General features: G+C 36.9%; 1 protein-coding gene across 4 annotated transcripts in view; it reads right to left on the reverse strand.

The window, feature by feature from the left end:
* Positions 1-2,485: 2,485 nt before the first annotated feature.
* The window catches only part of COL24A1 (collagen type XXIV alpha 1 chain), a 392,042-nt gene continuing 380,789 nt past the window's right edge, over positions 2,486-13,738 (reverse strand). For 2 of the 4 annotated variants that reach the window (XM_050772561.1, XM_050772480.1), the window contains 3 exons: positions 8,631-8,740; positions 5,983-6,198; positions 2,486-3,941 (listed from right to left, as the gene is read on the reverse strand). In XM_050772561.1, the coding sequence (XP_050628518.1) occupies positions 3,795-3,941; positions 5,983-6,198; positions 8,631-8,740 (473 nt within the window). In that variant the 3' untranslated portion in view covers positions 2,486-3,794. Of the gene's footprint in view, positions 3,942-5,982; positions 6,199-8,630; positions 8,741-12,715; positions 13,101-13,738 lie in introns of those variants that run through there. The other 2 variants (XR_007721823.1, XM_050772632.1) reach the window with 1 other exon arrangement.

A 13,738-nucleotide genomic window follows, 5' to 3' on the forward strand; every position in this document is an offset into this window, starting at 1 on the left:
TTTGTGTCTGGCTTATTTCACTTAGCATAATTATATTTTCAAGGTTCATCCATGTTGTAACATATAACAGAATTTCATTCCTTTCGAAGGCTGAATAACATTCTATTGTATGTATATACCACATTTTGTTTATCTGTTCATCTATTTATCGACATTTCAGTTTTTTATCCCTTTTGGCTATTGTAATAATGCTTCCCATAAACATTGATATACAAATATTTATTTGAATCGCTGCTTTCAATTGTTTTGGGTATATACCTAGATGTATATATAGCTTTATACATACATAGATATATACATATACACAGATACACTCACACACACAACTTTTTAAAAAGTTATTTAACCACCAAACTATTCTGTGCAATTGTTGTACCATTTTACATTCCCACCAGCTATGCACAGGGCTTTCAATTTTCCTCATCTTTGAGAACACTTGTTATTTTCCTTTTATTTTAAAAATAGCCATCTAATGGATGTAAAGTTCTGGGGTGCTTTCCAAAACTAACAACCAGTTCTCCAGTTCTTCAGACACCAATTTGGATGTCCAACAATTAAACTCAATTCTGACACTGCCTGAAATAAGCATCAGATTCCACAGATAAATGGGTTCAGTACCCACTTCAGATGCCAATTGCAAGTCCGAGGCCATCTGTAATTCTGACCAATGAACTACAAGTGGTAGGTTCCCATGACGCCGCCCTCATGTTCAACAGTTTGCTAGAATGGCTTACAGAACTCAGGAAAACACTTTATTCATGTTTACTAGTTTATTATTACTAGTACTTGTGTTTACTAGTTTATTATAACTTATGAACAGCCCATTGAAAGAGATGCACAGGGCAAAGTACGGGGAGTATAGTGCAGAGCTCCCATGCCCTACTGGGCATATCACCTTCCCAGCAAGTTAATGTGTTCACCAAACAGAAAACTCTGTAAATCTCACTGTTCAAGAATTTTTACAGAGCTCCATCTCCAGGGCCTGCCCTCCCCTCTTCCCAGGGGTCAGTAGGTGGGATTGAAAGTCTCAATCCTCTAATTACTTGGTCTTTCTGGGGACCAGCTCCATCCTGAGGCTCATTAGGGGCCCCACTCTAAAAAAACCTTATTAACATAAACTCAGGTGTTATTGAAAAGAGTTCATTATAAATAACAAAAGACACTCCTTTCACTTAGAAAATTCCAAGAGTCTTAGGAACCCTGTGCCAGGAACCAGAGATAATGCAAATATAGTTTTGCATTATACCACAGAATTGGTACCTCCTGGTGGTTTTGATTTGCATTTACCCAACGACTATTGATTTGGGGGCATTTTCTCTTCTCTTTCCTTTTTTTTTTTTTGAGACAGGGTCTCACTCTGTCACCCAGGCTAGAATGCAGTGGTGTGATCATGGCTCACCACAACTTCAACTTCCTGGGCTCAAGTGATGCTCCTGCTTCAGCCTCCTAAATAGCTAGGACTACAAATGTGTGCCACCACTCCTGGCTAATTTTTAGAAAATTTTGTTGTAGAGATCATGTCTATGTTTCCCAGGCTGGTCTTGAACTGCTGGACTCAAGCAATCCTCACACCTTAACCTCCCAGTGTTGGGATTACAGGCATGAACCACTGTGCCCAGCCAGAATCTTTTTATTCATTGGCCATTTCTATATCTTTGGAGAAATGTTTATTCAAGTCCTTTGCCCATTCTTTTTTTTTTTTTTTTTTTTTTTTTTTGAGACGGAGTCTCGCTCTGCCGCCCAGGCTGGAGTGCAGTGGCCGGATCTCAGCTCACGCGGGTTCCCGCCATTCTCCTGCCTCAGCCTCCCCAGTAGCTTTGCCCATTCTTTAAACTGGGTTGCTGGTTCTTCTACTGTCGAGTCACTGGAGTTCTTTATATACTCTGGATATTAATCCCTTGTCAGATATATGGTTTGCAAATATTTTATCATATTCCTTGGGCTGCTTCTTCATTTTCTTCATAGTGTTCTTTGATGCACAGAGAATTTTTAATATTCAGAGAGTTCAATTTATCTATTTTTTTCTCTTGTTGACTGTGCTTTCGGTGTCATTCCAAGAAATCACTGCCAAATCCAATGTCATGAAGGATTTTCTCCTATGTGTTCTTCTAAGAGTTTTATAGTTTTAGCTCTTTTGTTTAGATATTTGCTCCCATTTTCAGTTACTTTTTGTATGTAATATAAGGTAAGGGTTCAACATCATTCTGTGGCATGTGGCTATCCAGTTTTCCCAGAACCATTTGTTGAAAAGACTGTCCTTTCTCCATTGAATGGTATTGGCACACTTGTTGAAAGTCATTTGATCATATATGTGAGAGTTTATTTTTGTCATGGAAATAGGTCCTATAATCTTTTTGCAGGTATATAAAAGATACTTCTTAACAATATGGATATACATAACACAGAAAGGCTATGCCAGATGGGCTATTATAAATAATAAAAGCATATTGCAACAAAAGAGGAAAAACAAATACCACCCAAAATGATTTAAAGCACATTTTTATTATAGATAGGTTAAGTGTGGTTTGCTGTGGCTAAAGATATATTTATAATGGATGAACAAGCTTTTCTAGATACCAAGAGGTATAATATTTTTCTTTCAATATTGAACTAACATTTTTCTGATAACAAGGAGACATTGAACTGGCTGAGCCTATTTTAAATGGGAAAAGACTTTTTTTTCCTGGATGTTGCTTTAAAGACTGGTAAATTAAATTTTTTTAAGTACTAACACTAGATTTAAGTACAGTGAAAGAAAATCAATGAATACTACAAAAACATATAATTTCTACAAAGCAGAAATATAAAGTTGTTATAATTTAAAACAGCAGCAATTTAAAAAAATTTGCTGAATTAAAACTTTACAAAATATATATATACAAAGTATCATTCCAGATGATCGTGAACTTTAAAAACAGTATGGCACAACCCCCAATCTCTACCCCAAACCTACTACTAGATGTAGCTGGCCTATAATAATTTTTACAACAATTTAAAAAATAAAAACAAAGAAATCTCCCAATTCTTTTGTGTACAAGCACACGTTACAATGTGCTGGCTTTGATTCCACATACACAAAGAGAATTTTAAAATAAAACAAGGACTTCACATAAATAGTTTTACGTGTTATTAAGTGTGTGACCAAACAATTTAAAATAAGTACTAACAACCAAAACATATCTTGATGTAACCAGTACATACACTTTTAAAGAGTGGTAAAGATGAAAAAGGAAATAGTCTATGAAAGCCATAAGCACCTTGTTTTCAAAAGAGCACCAAGCAACACAAAGAGGCAACACGTAAGAGGTAGTGTATCACCGGCTAAGATGTATATGCCCATCAGGGACCTGAATACAGCTTAGTGTTTTGGAAAATAAGGCATATTAGACTGTGGCTTGTAATTTTTAGACAGAAGCAGTGCACATTTGGAAGCATTAGCCAGTATTGCTCCATAGTGCTCTGCATCTCCAGCTGTCTAATGGGTACTATGCACTCAGTCAAAAATAAAAGATACCCTGAAGAATTCCATATTTATACATTTTTAGTTCTAGGGAATTCTCTAAAAAAGCTGAGATCAATATAATTTTTAAAAGAATTAAATACTTTATCAATCATAGTCCTTTAAAAATGCCTTTTCTCCTTCTTAGGAGGAAGTCTGTTCTTCCTGAGATTCTTTAAGATTTAGCCAATGCTTTATTACATGCATTTCATAATGACAGTATCTTTCTGTCTCATTTCTCCCTCTGCAGCAATTACCTGGCCAACAGCCTGAATTCGGAACTAATTCAGAGACTTTACAGAAAGCATACAGAACTGCTTTCAATGTAATACTTTCGTTCAGTTTTGAGATGAGGAAGTTTTTGTACTTCAATCACTGGAAGTTGATTAGGTTCCTGGGTGTGAAAAAGAAATGTTGCCTTATGCCAGCTGCCATCTTGAATCTGTAAAATAAGAACAAAATGCTTTCATATGCATTTCATTAGCAGTCACTTTCAGTAGACGATGCCTTTCACAGATAATGTGAACTTGTTTTAAGGATTAGAGATAATGAATGGAAAGTGCCTAGAACAATGCTCAATAAATGGTAAAATTACTACTATTAATTGAAAACCTGGGTTTATTCCTTTCTTTAGGATGGCATTGTGTGTTCTAATTTTTCACTTCCAGAGGCTAAGGCCAGGCTTCTGCTTCAACTCTCTGTGAATCATTGGACCAGATATGAATTAAAAGACTGCAATATTCCTAACACGAGTAATAACCATCTGTTCTGTATTCCTTTATTTGGGACTGATTCTTCAGGATGGATATTTTTCTTTGATAAAAGGGAACGAGCTATTTCAACCTCTGCATTTTAGGTAGCAAATAAACAGAATCACCTCAGTCAGAAATAATTAAACTTATAATTATGTGCAATCATCTTCTAGGTTTCTTTTTTCTCCCCCATTCTGTAGCTCTCTATTTATACAGTTTCCCTCTTTCTTCTCTTCCTTCCATGGCTTTCTGTTTCTCTTATTAGTATATGCTCTTCTGTTTCTAATAAATTCTATGGAACAAAAACATATCATAAAATATCCGATGATTAAGATTCAACCAGAAACAACAGAGAAACACAATTGATGAGTTTTGTGGAGCTGTTATTTCGGAGCTAATTCACTTATTCACAGAATTATCATGATAGAAATTTTAAATTTTGAAGGAACTTTAGAGATTAAGCTATAAATTTTATTTTAAAGTTAAGGCAATTGAAGCTCATTGAAAATAAATTACTTGTCTAAAGTCATGAGCTTGGTATGATAACAAAATACCATTAGATTCACTCATTAAGTCTTATTTTTTTTTGAGACGGAGTCTCGCTCTGTTGCCCAGGCTGGAGTGCGGTGGCACAATCTTGGCTCACTGCAGCCTCTCCCTCCCAGGTTCAAGCAATTCTTGCGGCTCAGCCTCCTGAGTAGCTGGGATTATAGGCGTGTGCCACCATGCCTGGCTAATTTTTGTATTTTTAGTAGTGACGGAGTTTCTCTATGTTGGCCAGGCTGGTCTCAAACTCTTGGCCTCAAGTGAACCACCCACCTCACCTTCCCTAAGTGCTGGGATTACAGATGTGCCCCACAGTACCCAGCCCCATTATTTAATTTAATTTAATTTTTTTTTTTTTTTTCGAGACAGAGTCTTACTCTGTCGCCCAGGCTGGAATGCAGTGGTGCAATCTTGGCTCAATGCAACTTCTGCCTCCTGGGTTCAAGTGATTCTCCTGCCTCAGTCTCCCAAGTAGCTGGGATCACAGGTACCTGCCACCATGCCTGGCTAATTTTTATATTTTTACTAGAGACTGGGTTTCACCACGTTGGCCAGGCTGGTCTTGAATTCTTGACTTCAAGTGATCTGACTGCCTAGGCCTCCCAAAGTGCTAGGATTACAGGCATGAGCCATCACGCCTGGCCCCATTATTTAGTTTTAATGGAAAAAATATAGGCTACAACCAAATACTTACTGGTGGGGCCAGTCAATATGTAATTATACCCATATTTGGTATCAGGTACAGGGATTGACAGAATGAAATAAAACTTACTTGCCTCTATAACTTGCTTTTTATGCAATAACGAGATGTAGAATTACAGCAGTGAAAACACATGAAAATATTTATCCAAATACACTATCTATTTATCATTTATCTGTCTGTCTATCTATCCATCTATCCAGGTATAATTATTTCACATAGGGAATAAAAATTAAATTTACATATTAACACCTGTTTTGCATATAAAAATCTAAGACCAATTGGTATGACACAAGTTGATAAGGTATGATATAAACAAATGATTGATTCTAAAAAATGCAGTTACAAGTCAGGCACATTAAAACTTACTACCCTTCTGTATCTGCAGTTTGTAATTAAAGTCTTACTCTAATTATCCTAATTTTATGGTTTTACCACTTTTAAGTCAGTTATACTGAACAATTCTAAAGGTGCCATTTTCTTACCTTGCAGTCATCTGAAAGCACTTTAGGTTCAAGTAGAGTATTTACTTTAAAAATCTGGCCATTCCATCCCTTGAAACCAATAGGCAATCCTGGGCCACTTGTTTGTGTGCTTGTCCACCTTGGGGTGTTTAGACAGTGAATGGTGATGATATGGGTGGCTTCCGAACTCAATAAATGAAGGAAGTTCATCTGGACTTTCCCCACTCCAAACTCCAACTAATGTCATAGAAACAATATGCAGGTTATAACATGTGGCAATTGAGAAACTTAACAGTTCAGGAAAATCTGAGGAAAAGTCCTTCAAAGGCAGCCTCCAGAAAGCTCTTTTCCTTGGAACTGAAGTGCCAGTCAATGGTGTGCTGGTAAATGTTTAACCACAGGTTCTTGGGGGAAAAGCCATGATTTATAGTATTTCCTGACTCCTATGGTAGAAGCACTCCCAAGTGCTGGGATTACAGGCACGGCTGAATTCAGACTACCAAGGTGAGGTCACTGAACATGGCAATGGAAAGAAATGTTAACAGTTGGCTTTCCTGAGCCTGTATGGACTGGTTCCAGTTCACATCATCAGGCTACTACATATAATATTAATAAAATAAAGATAATTTTCACATTATATAAAATGTAGTAATAATTTGCTTTTGGTTAATGCTTTAATACTTTTTTAAATAAAAATCTGAGATCTGTCTCTGCCTTTGATATTATTTTTTTGGTGAGAGTTACCGAAGACGAGTTACAAGTTGTAACAATAATCTGGTTGAGTAATTTTAAGTTTGAGAGCCTTAAAGGACAAGGACAGAACCCTATTCTTTGTGTTGCCAGCCCCTAATGTAGTTTCATTCACACAGTGATTGTTAATAAATATTTATTGAATGAATGAATGAAATTCATAAACAAGTGTTAACTAATACAATGAACAATACAGGACAGTATCTGAGTTAAGAAAACTGCACATTCCCCAGGCTTGAACAGAAAGGCAGATCTTCCTATAGCTCCAGACATTATTATTATTATTTTAGCATTATTCAAGCAGGGATACGGTCATAATGTAAGTGAACAGAAATGGTTCCTACTGAGGCATTTGTACTAATGTTCAAGCATAAGGTTAGAAAAATATCAGTTATGAGGTAATGTAGAAGAAAAAATAACAACAAAAAGAAAAACAGAAAGAAAAAAACGAAATGAGAGGAAAAGCAAAAGAAGGGCATACACATGGAAAGATAATAAGGAACGTTAGAATTTAAGTAATTCAATTCCTTCATTTTACAGATCAGAGTCAGAAGCTTGCAAAAAATATTTAAGCTTTCTGAGACTTAATTTCCTTGTCAGTAAAGTGGGGTATAACACCAATCTGGTATGGTCGTTATGAGGATTAAAAATGACAAATGTAATTTACCTAGCATTGTGCCTGGCACAGAGCAGGCCCTCTGGTGGATCACAGTTTTATTCCCTAGGTTAATAGAGGAATAAAGACTAGAACCCCAGTCCCTGATTCCCACTCTACTGTTCATCCTAGCACTTCTCTGGTCTTCCTTGGGTTGAGTTTATGAATCGAAGAAATGGGAGAAGTGATTCAGTCATGGAAAGAACTAGAGTACTGCTTCCCCACTGCTCCTATTTCCTTTGCACAGTTCACACAGCCCCATCTTCTTTCCTTCTGGATAATCCTGGGCCAATTTCCATTGGAATGAGGATGATGATATGGATATTTTGGAAGTAGGACTATCATGCTGCTCTTTATTAGAGGTTCATGATTCCCTAGGAATGGAAGAATCCTTCCCTCTTTTATTTCAGGGGCGATAATGGTGAATGCCTATTAAGATAAATTGATGGAATGCCCTGGTTAATGAAGAGAGGTGTTTTAGGAGGACAGGGCAGTTCAATAAGAAGCAGCTAAAGAGATTGAATTTTATCTGCTGTCTTTTTATGATGAACAAAACACACAATAGGCACATGTATCAGTTCTTTGTCAATGAGAAATTCTTGATCATAGATCAAGCTGGTTTAATCAGAAAAATAAAGAAACATAGTTTTGGTTTCAATATATGTTATAGGTACAGCTAGGATTTAGGTTTTATAAATATTTGTTATAACTCTCAGTGTTATATGTTAGTTTAACAAACTAACATGCATTCGTTCTAAACGTTTGATTTATAGAATTATTCATGAAAGAAGTTTTTAGTAGTATTTTGTGGATGTTTAAGAAAGGTTATTGTGTGCCTAATAACCACAAATAGCAAGATTTTGTGGCAAAATTCTCTTTTTTAATGATTATAATATAATTTTCAGCAAAACTTCAGGTAACTGATTACTGGTTACAAACACTACAGCTGTTTAAGAAATTTCTAATGTGTGTGTATGCATAAAAACATAGCACATGTTGCACAATTTTAAAAGGAATTTAAAAAACATGATCAGTAGAGTAAGCCAAACTAAGCTAAATCATAAAAGACACAATCAAAATGTCAAGATTTACTGTGATTAACTAGATTTTAAAAATAGCATACTTATTTCTCATACATAAGAGAGAAAAATCTTTGCTTTCATTCTTAAAATTCATAATTATTTAAAGAGATAGAATTTTAAAAATAACTTTTCACTGATACTGTGCAATATAACAACATCTATTTTAAAATTCAGTAACATACCTTTGTTCCAGAGACAGGAGGTAAGCATGTCTGGCCACCAGCACTGAAATTGCAGAAAACCTCAATGGCATCTGAAGGACAGCCGAGATTTGGATCAATCCAGTATTTTCCTAATAATTTATAGTAAAACATAAAGTTACTAAATGCCATAATCCTTGTAACTTTTTTTTTTTGAGAGAGAGTCTCACTCTGTCACCCAGGCTGGAGTGCAGTGGTGTGATCTTGGCTCACTCACCTCCCAGGTTTAAGTGATTCTCATGCCTCAACCTCCTGAGTAGCTGGGATTACAGGAATGTGCCACCACGCCCAGCTAATTTTTGTATTTGCAGTAGAGATGGGGTTTCACCATGTTGGCCAGGCTGGCCTTGAACTTCTGACCTCAAGTGATCTGCCCACTTCGACCTCCCAAAATGTTGGGATTACAGGCGTAAGCCACTGTGCCCGCCACATCCTTATAAATTATCATGATACTTTAAATACATATTATCACAGTCTTACCTGTTAAAAACATAGAAGATGATATACTTACATTTAGTGAATGAATGAATGCTACAAGCATTATGTAAAATTGATACTAAAAATGCTGTATTTTTCACATAACTATCAATTTGAGTGTTTCATAATTTTAATCAAAATGATAGAATTGCTGAATTGATTGTTTCACTCTACAGATAAGAAGATGTGTTCAGCAACTAAAAGTGAATTGTTTAAAGTTACATAGTAAATAGAAAAGTTGAACTTAATGAAGTATATTTGTATATTTCTGTTATACATCATTACAGTGTTTCAAATGAACATTTTGTTTTATAATAGAAACAACTTTGATCTTTTGAAGGAAAAATATATCTTTATGTATAATACTGATAAGTAAAATAAAAATAAGAAAACATTTTTGTTTTCATTAAAAAAACCATACAATTAAATGTTTATCATTTTTGTACTCTTTCAGATTTCCCACTTTATCATTCAGTGGGAAAAACTGAAGTCCCTATAGCTAGTGAAATTCTACCAGTCTTTACTCCATTGAGTGCCCAAGAGAATAAAACTGGGCCTAAACTCAGACTACAGAAAATACTTAGATTGAAAAGCAATGGGCTAGCATCTTAATTCCAGACTAATAGACTGAGAATAGTAAAACAGCATCTTATTCCAAATACAAGGGACAGGAATTTTTGAATAAGGCAGCCCTGTTTTCCTGCATTAAAAAGGCAAGAAAATTCAACAGTTTTTGTCAAATGTCATTTTTTCTACAGTAGGCAGAAGTCTTTGTTCATTCCACTTTTATTCCATAGCAAAGATTCCTCTAGCTCATCCTGAGCTTCCTCTAGCTTCCAAAACATCCTCAAATATTCTCCCCTCTACTATTCTACTAATCCCTCAATATGCTTACTTGCTGAATTGGTAGCTCAAAGGGTAGAAATGGTCCTCAGCTGCAGCAGTGTTCAAACTTTAGTGTGCATCAAACCATCACTAAAACACACATAGCTGGGCCCTACCTTTGACAGTTGCTGATTTATTAAGTCTGGCGTGGGGCTTAAGAATCTGCATGTCAACAGCATCTAATTCTGGCCCAGGATCACATCTGGAGAACCAATGATATATTGAAATACAGAAGAAAGGGGTGAAGGAGGTCCACCATTCCTAGTCCCTTATCTTCAGAATTTTGAATATTTCATAAAGTTTGTAGAAAGTACAGCTGAATTTTTCATCAGAAACTGATGAGGGCTTCCAGTCTTACCTAATGGAGTAAACATATATCTTCTTTCATCTTCTCTTGTCTTCCAAGAAATACTATCTGACTACTATATGAGCTAATAATAAAAAAGTTCTTTATAACAGGTTTTTCATCAAGCAAATTTTTATTGTTATATGGGGTGAAATGCTTTGAATTCAGGTGTTATATTCTACAATGGTGAACTGATAAGGGCTCCATAATTTCTTTCAAGGTATGCTGAGTTAGAGATAAAGTCCTGCACCATGATATATCTTTTGTGAGCCTAAATGTTCTGACTCAAAACTAGCTCTTCCCTGAGGACACTGCTTCTCTTGTAGCCTCCACAGTGTTATGCCTGAAGGTAGGAAGGCATCTTTCTTGCTCTTCGTTGCTACTTTCAGACCATTCTTTCCACTTTCTCCCTGAAAATACTCCATACTGAAATTACTATAATCACATTCTATCACTCATTAGTCCCTCCTGGTGTAATCATTTACTATTTTTCTTTGATAATTTTAGCCTATTATCGCTTTCAGAAAATCTACTTATGACCTAATTCTTGGTGATTTTAAATCCATGTAGATGATGCTTTCAATATGTTGGCCTTCAGTTCCCTGAACTGTATCCTCCCCAACCCTCTTACTTTTCCACCAATGATCTTGTACCCTCCCCATACCCTCGTACCTTACTTTAACCATTAACTTCCAAGGCCATATCCTACCTTTTGTTATTACCAACAACTGCATCTCCTCCATAATTTCATTTCTCTTCTCTTTCCAGTTCATTCCCTCTGGTGTCCTAACTCCAATAATTCTTCACTTTCATGAGGACCTACTATCACTTTTTCATTGCCCCTAATGATCATATGTTCACTTCCCTTCTTACCCAGCTTAAAAATCTACAGTCCTTTACTGTAGTAATGTCCTTATGAACTTCCTTAACACCCTTGCCCTGCCTCATTTCACTCTACTTGTCTCACAAATCCCCAATCCTACATAAGTTTCTCCCTAACCTGTGCCTATACCTGCACAGAAAAAAAGTGGTAGGAGAAAAACACAACTGTTGTGATGGGTCTCCTTCAAATTCAAATGTGTCTGTAAAGTTGCCAGACAGTAATATGGTGTTTCCAGAGTTTATTCCCTCTATCACTAAGATAGTTAACTATCTTTTTTTTTTTTTTTTTTTTTTTTTTTTGAGACGGAGTCTCGCTCTGTCGCCCAGGCTGGAGTGCAGTGGCGTGATCTCGGCTCACTGCAAGCTCCGCCTCCCGGGTTCACGCCATTCTCCTGCCTCAGCCTCCCGAGTAGCTGGGACTACAGGCGCCCACAACCGCGCCCGGCTAATTTTTTGTATTTTTAGTAGAGACGGGGTTTCACCGTGGTCTCGATCTCCTGACCTTGTGATCCGCCCGCCTCGGCCTCCCAAAGTGCTGGGATTACAGGCATGAGCCACCGCGCCCGGCCGATAGTTAACTATCTTATACCTATTCATTCATTCTTATCCTCAACTCATAACCTTCCAATTTCAATGAGACAACTGAAGGAATCTGAAGAAAATTTATGTAACTTATATAAACTCCCACTATCATATCTATCCACATGTCTGTGCTTGTGCACATATATTCTACCTTCTCTCTCTCTCTCTCTTTTTGAAATAGGAATTTCTCTCTCATTCTGTCGCCCAGGATGGAGTGAAGTGGCAAGATCTTGGCTCACTGCAACCTCCACCCCCTGCAGGCTCAGGAGATCCTCCCACCTTAGCCTCCTGGGTAGCTGGGACCACATGCACATTCCACCACGGCTGGCTAATTTTTCTATTTTTAGTAGAGATGAAGTTTCACCATGTTGGCCTGGCTGGTCTCAAATTTATTGAAAAAAATGTTGGCCTCAAGTGATTCATCTACCTCAGTCTCCCAAAGTGTTGGGATTACAGGCGTGAGCCATGGCACCTGGCCTGCCTTCTCTCTTATTATAGTGAATAAACTGTGTTCCTATAGAAGACTTATCTTAAAACAAATATGAGAATTTAGCTGTAATCTATTAATCCAGACATTACAGAAATGCACAAAAGTGTAAAACTGGGTCACCCTTATTATTTTTTTTGTTTTGGAAAATACAGTTAAGTTTTAGAAAAATATATTAACATATAATGGGTTTGTTGATATTTTAAAGCAATTGACACATGAATAGTTTTAAAATTTGTTTTGGTTTCTACTATAGTAAATATCAAAAGTTGGCTGGGTGCGGTGGCTTATGCCTGTAATCCCAGCACTTTGGGAGGCTGAGGCGGGAAGATCACGAGGTCAGGGGTTTAAGACCAGTCTGGCCAACACGGTGAAACCCTGTCTCTACTAAAAATACAAACAAAACAAAACAAAACAAAACAAAACAAAAACACACAAAAAAGAAAAATTAGCTAGGTGCGGTGGTGGGCGCCTGTAATCCCAGCTATTTGGGAGGCTGAGGCAGGAGAATTGCTTGAAGCCAGAAGGCGGAGGTTGCAGTGAGCCGAGATCAAGCCACTGCACTCCAGCCTAGGCACTGGGGTGAAACTCTGTCTCAAAGAAAGAAAAAAAAAAGAAAGAAGACTTATCTTGTTCATTACAGTTTCAGATTTAAATTCTACTTCTTTTCTTCTCTCTTTTGAGTCTGCTTTTGTTGTCTGCTGTTTCTACTAGTTCTCATTCATGGTGTTTTGTCAACTTGTGTGTTTGGCTGTCGTTGATTGTGTGCTGGACACTGCATTTTTGAAATTACCTGTGGAAATAATTTGAGTCCTAGGATAATGTTATCTTTTATATAAGATTTTTGTTTGCTTCTGACAGGTATGTGGAGGTTCCAGCAGTTTGGAACCATTTTAATACAGGTTCAAAGTTCGGGATTTTCTGAGCTATCCAGATGATGTGAAGCAAAGCTACAGTCTGTATGAATGTTCGTTTTCTTCCAGTTTATCCTTACTACTAGAGTGCAGGCCTTTGAAAGCCTAAGTCCTCACCTTTGGTGGGCCACAGATTCTAACTTTTGACCCCTACCTCCTGAAGCCACCAAGCTTCTCAACATACTGGGGGCAAAAGTAGCTCCAAATGTTGGGTTCACTTTCTGCTGTCTCCTTTAAAGTCTCAGCTTGAAAGTTCATTGCTGTTTGTTATTTATTTTATGCTTTTAACTTCAAAAATTAATTTAGCCAGGTAATATGAATTACCTGCTTCATTACTGGGAATGAAAAGTTCCTAGCATTATCCTTTTCTCTTAAAATCTGATAAGGTTTTAACTACTACCATTCCTCTAAACTGCTCTTGTTGAAGCTCCTCAATGATGTCTGCATTGCTAAATTCAGTAGTCTTTCTCAGTCTTTGCTTTACTTAACATTGACTCAGTTAATCCCTTCCCTCCTC

The sequence above is a fragment of the Macaca thibetana genome, chromosome 1, assembly GCF_024542745.1.
Source record: "Macaca thibetana thibetana isolate TM-01 chromosome 1, ASM2454274v1, whole genome shotgun sequence".
Classification (NCBI taxonomy): domain Eukaryota; kingdom Metazoa; phylum Chordata; class Mammalia; order Primates; family Cercopithecidae; genus Macaca; species Macaca thibetana.